General features: G+C 41.3%; 1 protein-coding gene across 18 annotated transcripts in view; it reads right to left on the bottom strand.

Moving 5' to 3' along the window:
• unc80 (unc-80 homolog (C. elegans)) overlaps window positions 1–6,334 on the bottom strand; it is a 100,556-nt gene that overhangs the window by 10,293 nt on the left and 83,929 nt on the right. For all 18 annotated transcript variants that reach the window (XM_014016077.1, XM_014016087.1, XM_014016081.1 and 15 more), the window contains 8 exons: window positions 6,055–6,178; window positions 4,360–4,485; window positions 4,136–4,259; window positions 3,520–3,726; window positions 3,270–3,454; window positions 3,032–3,197; window positions 2,112–2,291; window positions 1,870–2,017 (listed from right to left, as the gene is read on the bottom strand). In XM_014016077.1, the coding sequence (XP_013871531.1) occupies window positions 1,870–2,017; window positions 2,112–2,291; window positions 3,032–3,197; window positions 3,270–3,454; window positions 3,520–3,726; window positions 4,136–4,259; window positions 4,360–4,485; window positions 6,055–6,178 (1,260 nt within the window). The remainder of the gene's footprint in view (window positions 1–1,869; window positions 2,018–2,111; window positions 2,292–3,031; window positions 3,198–3,269; window positions 3,455–3,519; window positions 3,727–4,135; window positions 4,260–4,359; window positions 4,486–6,054; window positions 6,179–6,334) is intronic.

The following is a 6,334-nucleotide window of genomic DNA, read 5'->3' as shown; positions in this document are numbered from 1 at the left end:
GTCCAGAAGACCTATACAATTTTTTTCTTTTCGATTTTTTACCTGGATTACTGAGACGCATCAGGCCACGACACTAAAGCAGCATGCATGGGGCGGACTATAGCCGTGTAGATCCATTTGATGACCTTCGGGGCAGCACTCCAAAGACTACATGCAATTCTACGGCGCTGGTGTAGGCACATTGCTGCCTTCTCACACTTTTCATTTTGTCTTTGCCAGTTAAGCTTCCTGTCTAGATAGACACCTAAAAATTAACCAGTTCTGACAAGGAAAAGTGAGTAACCTGTCCTTAATAACATATGAGCGAAAAGAACCAATTCTGTCTTGTCCCGGCACCATCTGGATACTGTGTTTAGTCCCCTCAGCATTAGGTTGCATACAGTACTCAGGCAGAAGCCTTCTGTAAGTATTCTGTAAGTCTTCTATAGGTATGACCAAGTCAGCTGCATACCCTTGTCTATGGAGGCGGATCTAATAAACTCACTTTGTAGGCTGTCGACAACCAGGAGCCAGAACAGGGGCGAGATTACTCCTCCCTGTGGACAGCCCMAGCTGAGGTTAACAATTCTCAAACAGTCCCCCAGAGTTGAAGATGCTTTCCTTGTCCAAAGCATGAATATAAGCCAGTTTGTTGTTGTCTCATCCCTGCCCTTGCTGGCAAGTGCTCTTTCTTTAGCTTCTACATTGTCTAATATCCCCTGTATGTCCAAGCAGCACTGCAGTGACGTCACTGGCCTACAAATCTGCATTACATGGGCTGCAAMCCSAGTTGAGATAAAGCCCGCCTACTTTTGAGAGTTTCTATTTTTTTATAAATCCTATAACTATCCTGAGCTATCCCTTAATTATAATGATGTGGGTTAGAGTTAAACCACATTTCTTCACAACAACTGTCTTTACTCTCTCTACGCTCCATGTTTATACAGTATATACACTAACTGTGTGTTTTCTGCTTGTCCTCTCATACAATTTAGATTTATTTTGTTATAAGACAAATTTTGTTGTGAAATGAYRGAATATAACTAAACTGAATTGAAATTCACTGACTTGTGTTAATTATGAGGTGTCATGAGCAGTATATTGAAACGTAAAGGGTTTGTTTAGGAGTATTCATTAAGTCATTGGAGATGCGTCATTTTTCTTCTGTCTAAAGGAAGATCCCAACGGTCACCTACAYCTGTGAGGAAATCAGTTCAGCTGCTCAGAAACACCCTCCAAAACACAAGTCTGCCAAGAACTGAAGTCACTTAAATCTCTGCTAGAAGAAACGCTTCTAGTGTGACTGAAACTTAATTCTGGAGGAAGGATTTATTATTAAACGAGACAAAGATCAGAGACGAGAGTTGTGGTGTTTGAAATGGAAAAAAATTTTTTTTTCCAGACCATTGTTTCAGCTGCTGAGCATGGAGATGACAGTATGATGTGCTGTTTGTAAAGCTACTGTCAAAAATTACCAGCAATATTTTGTTTTATTTAGCCTTTTATAAGAAAAAAAACTGGTTTATTTTTCAGTCATATTTTCGCCATGTTATTTATACATTTATACGTCATAGTTCCAAACTAATTATTTAATTTACAAGCTAAATGTTTAGTTTACAAACTAAGTATTGAAAAATATCAGGCTCAGTATTGAGTTTTTGCTCAGTGGAATTATTTCCGTTCCCGCACCAATTTCTTTCCCAGCGAGATCAAAGCATAAAGCCTTTTCTTCAAAGTTCCAAAATAAGTGGATTTTTTTTTTAATTGAACAAGAACCCTCTGTCTCCTCCACACTGAGTGCTTTGCAAAGTAGGATTTTGTAAGTTTAGCTGTTTTTCGCCAAACTAAAACTCCAAACTTCGGCTGTGCATTTGTGTGTGAAGATGCTACCTCTGGCTGGGCAGCATGGTGGTGCGGGTGGCCTCGGACTGCAAGGCTGCTGAGCCGGTGGCGTGGCTGGAGAAGCGCCGCTGTGACATCACTCTTGGCAGGAAAGCCTCGTGCTCGCTAACAACGCTGGGGATACTTATGGAGTCATCTAAAAAAAGAGGGAGGGGAAATTTAAGACAGCGAATTGAAATTTACAAACATTTTACATATGACAACTCGTGAAAGACGGAAGCGTTTCTGACTCTCTTCATCGTCCTCGTCTGTGCGGCTGAGCGTGTCCTGTGAAGGTTGGCGTGACGGCTGGCTGTCCTGCTCCCAAACGGTGCCGGTGCCCGTGTTGGATCGCGACATGGTGGCCAAACTGAGGCGATAGGCTGACGTAGAGGTGCCAACGGTGCTGATAGACGTCTTTCCTTGGTAGGCTGTTGATATAGATTACAACAAATGAAATCTYAGAACCCATAGTTAGGCTCTACAACAGGGCCTCCAAAATTCATAAAAAACTTCCTGGTTGGACTCATCACTGTACAGTTCTTTCATTGTCTGATGCCTTGACTTTTCAGAATTATGTTTTGTATAGYGGTATTAATTTATATTTTCAGATCTTCCAAGGTGCCAATTATGGAACTCTCTGTGCATTGCTGCCCAAATCAAATTTTGAAAGTGGTCATTCAACTAGATCTGTTACAAAAGGACAACTGATATTACCAACTTTTAAAAACTGTTAYGGCCAGAGGTCTTTCTTCTATGTTTATACTAAAGCATGGAATGACATTCCTCAAAACATAAAGTCCATTTCAAAACTACAGCCCTTTAAGAAGAATCTTGTCTGCCATCTGCTGGACACTTTTTGTTGTGCTCATATTTAGACGTCTTATTTTGCAAATGCTGCCTTCCTGAAATTTGGTATGCTTGTTTGTCTTTGTGTCTATGGTGTATAATGATGTGATTGTGATGCTGTATTTCTGAGTGTTTTATGTGCTGCAGAACAGGAACCTGCTGTAAAACAGCAATTATGCTGAGTCAGGCTTAATTTTTAATAATCTTTTCCTGTTAAATAAATAAATCAAATCAAAATCAATAGAGCATAAATGAAAAAAGTTCATAACATTATTTTATACAGTTCATTAAATCTGTGCAGTAGTGGTTAAAATATTGGTACCAGAGCCGCTGTGAACCGCCTCCTTGAGGATCTTCAGTTCATTGTTGAACTCAGCAAACAGCGAGCTCTTGCATAGAGGTCTAGGGATGAAGCGTCGCTCCAGCTGGTCAGCGATGTGGTGGCGTGCTGTGATCTCCTCCTGGGATTCTGCTGGCTGGGTCAATAACTACAAACACAGCACGGATGGTAAAGGAAATTCTTTCAAAGCAAGTCTGCATGATAGTAGTGACCACTTTACCTTGCATTGTATGAAGGGTCTCAGGAGAACAAAAATCGGGATACGGGTTCTCACGATGAAGTCAATGAAGTCCCAGAAAGCCAAGCCGCCCACTTTCCTCAGAGCCATCTCTTTGACCTGTAGGCTCAGACGGTACCACTGGTTCCCCAGCGAGCGCTCGAAGCAAACCAACACCACCTTCAGAGCTGTGGAGGGAGGAGGGTGAGAAACCGATGGAGAAAAGAGAAGGGGTCTCACTCAGGAGTCGTACCGAGATAAGCAGCCTGGCTGGTGGACTCTGCCAGTCCTTCCCTGCGTAGATCCTTCCCYGCATCGCCGGGCGTGGAGCAATGAGCCGGAGACGCATCCAGCATGAAGTTCTTGGTGCGGGAGGTGGAGATGATCCGAGGAGGCAGCAGGATGTTGATGACGGTCTGCAGCAGGAGGAAGATCTCTGGCTGCTCCAGGTGGGGGCTATCTATAAACAGAGAAGCACAGATTAAAACAGATAGCTCCTAACACTCTATCTGATCAACTGAAATAGCAAACCGCTATGCTAACAAGATGAGTATTTGTGCCCACATCTTGCTCAGTGCTATGTAGGTGCCGTCAGTTACTGCCAGAATATAACCGAAAACTAAAATAAGGTTATTTCTATGTGTTTTWAAAGTGATAACACAGTATACAGTATGATCAAGGATTTAATATGTGGCTTCATCGCAAACAGAACAGACATGTAGCACTTAGCAAGATGGCAGCCAAAAATTACAACCAAGTTGTAATTCCAGTGCTTTTCTGATTTAKTTGTTTATAGCCTTTCCTCAGAACAATTCTAAAATTCTGAACTAGCCCTTTAATWTCAAATATACAAATTAAAAATCCAATACCTTTGCTTCCAGAGCCCACAGTAAGGACAAAGGGAATAAGCAGGTTAAGCAGCATCCCTTCTCGCCTCTCCTGATTGGTGAAAGGTGAGATCACATGACTGAGAGGAAAATCTTCCTTCAAGGCCTGAGAGGGAGAAAACACACAGTTTAACAAGGACAGGCCACTGAGGATATTCATTCGCTAAGGCTTTATGTTTATATCTGTTTATATCAAGTGTGTGGACCTGGATCTGCAGAGCGACCAGCCGAACTACAGCCGTGCTGAAAGGAAGTGGAGGAGACAGGTAGGGACTGAGGTGGAGAAGAGGCAGCCCGTCGGCCACGCTGGAGGGACCAACCACGCCCATCACCTCGAAAACAAAAGGTAAGGTGTAAACAACGGGAGAAAATGCTTTTTCTATGAAAATGCTGTGCGAATGCTGAGTGCTGAATAAATGAGCTGAAACCTAAAAGAAGCAAAACACTAGCTAACAGCTGAAACACTCACTAAAAATGAGGGAAAAAATTAAATAAATAAAAAGTAACAAAATCGAAGCTATTGGTAAAAAAAGGAACAATTCTATCTTCAAGCTAAAAGTAGCAAGGTTACCTAAAACTAACAAAATGCTAGCTAAATGTAGYAAAACTCTAGATAATAGCTAAATGTAACAAATTACTAATTGTAAATATTAGCACAGTGGTGGGCAGCACTAATCTAAAAATTAGTTCCACTAGCCCTAAAGCACTAAATCAAATATTTACGTCCCCTAAATCTAAAACACTAATACACTGAAAGTTTTAGCAAAAGCTAATTCTAAAGCACTAAAATAACCCAGTCAACACATGAACATTCTTCAACAGACAACATGAGCCACATGTTGTCATGTTGCTCTGTTTTCATTGACATTCCACAGCTGGATTTGAGTTCATATATTATTTGTATTTTGGATCAGTGACACATATGAACAAAATGTGTGACAGCTTTCACCCTCAGCTGTTAACATTAATGTTGATCAATTACATTTATAGACCTCAGTTAGTGCTTMTAAATTTAGCCTATAAATTTAGCAAGTGCTAATCCACTAATAAAATTTAAAATGAGCAAAAGCCCTAAACTAATCAGGAAATCAGTTCCCCTATTAGTGCTTTAGGGGAACTGTGCCCACCACTGCATAAGCATTAGAATCTTTAGCATACAAGTAGTAGAATTAGCATTAGGAGAACTAGAATTAGCAATAGCAGTATTAACMTTAGATTCAATATTGTGCAAACAAGCATTCACAGAATGAGCATTAGCATTAACAGTAGAAACATTAGAGGATCACCAGTAGTAGAATTTGTATTGGGAGACCTAGTATCAGCAGTAATGGTGTTAGCATAAGTATAAGTAATAGTGGCAGCAGCAAAACTCCAATTAAAATACCTGCTAGCTTTCATTCACAAGACTAGCTAAAGCATTACATAACAATAGCAAAAAGCTAGCCAAACGAAGCCCATTCTTAGATAATAGCTACTCAAGAATGACAGATTTGTTTGTGGATTTAGAAAAAGCATACTGTATGACGGTGGGGACAGAGGTGGTGTTGCATGAGGAAATCTGGAGTGGCAGAGCAATATATTAGACTGGTACAGGACGTGTATGAGGACAGCAGGAAAAAGGTAAGATGTGCTGTAGGGGGGTGACAGTTTCAAGGGGGATGGGGGACACGTCCAGAGGAGGGACAGTGGGCATGTTGGTAGAAGAAATGCAGCTGCCAGAAAAAAGACAAATAGGGCCAAAGAGTAGATATAAGGATGTGGTTAGAGATGACATGGAGGTGTGAGGACARRGTGAGATGGAGGAGGATGACTTGCTGTGGCGAGCCCTGAAAAGGGACAATCTGGAAAAAGAAAAAGAATAATGACAGATATGTGACTTCTCCATTTTCGGGCTTCCATACCAGGTTGACGCAGACGTTGATCAGCGAGCGGAGGTGTGGGAGGAAGGAGATGATTGGTTGGCGCTGCAGAGTCAGGCAGATTCCCTCRATCAGGTTGCTAGCAGCCTCCCACTCCACCTGTCTCCTGGAGAACCGTGCAGCACCCCACCGTGACGACAGAAAACACGTGAATTAAAAAAAAGGTCTATGAGAAGTGGGATAGTTAAATGTAGCGCTTTAGTGTTTCTAAATCTTCTCTAATAATAATAATAATAATAATAATAATAATAATAATAATAAT

This window comes from Austrofundulus limnaeus, unplaced genomic scaffold (assembly GCF_001266775.1).
Source record: "Austrofundulus limnaeus strain Quisiro unplaced genomic scaffold, Austrofundulus_limnaeus-1.0 Scaffold138, whole genome shotgun sequence".
Lineage (NCBI taxonomy): Eukaryota > Metazoa > Chordata > Actinopteri > Cyprinodontiformes > Rivulidae > Austrofundulus > Austrofundulus limnaeus.
This window is presented reverse-complemented; position numbering and strand designations above follow the sequence as displayed.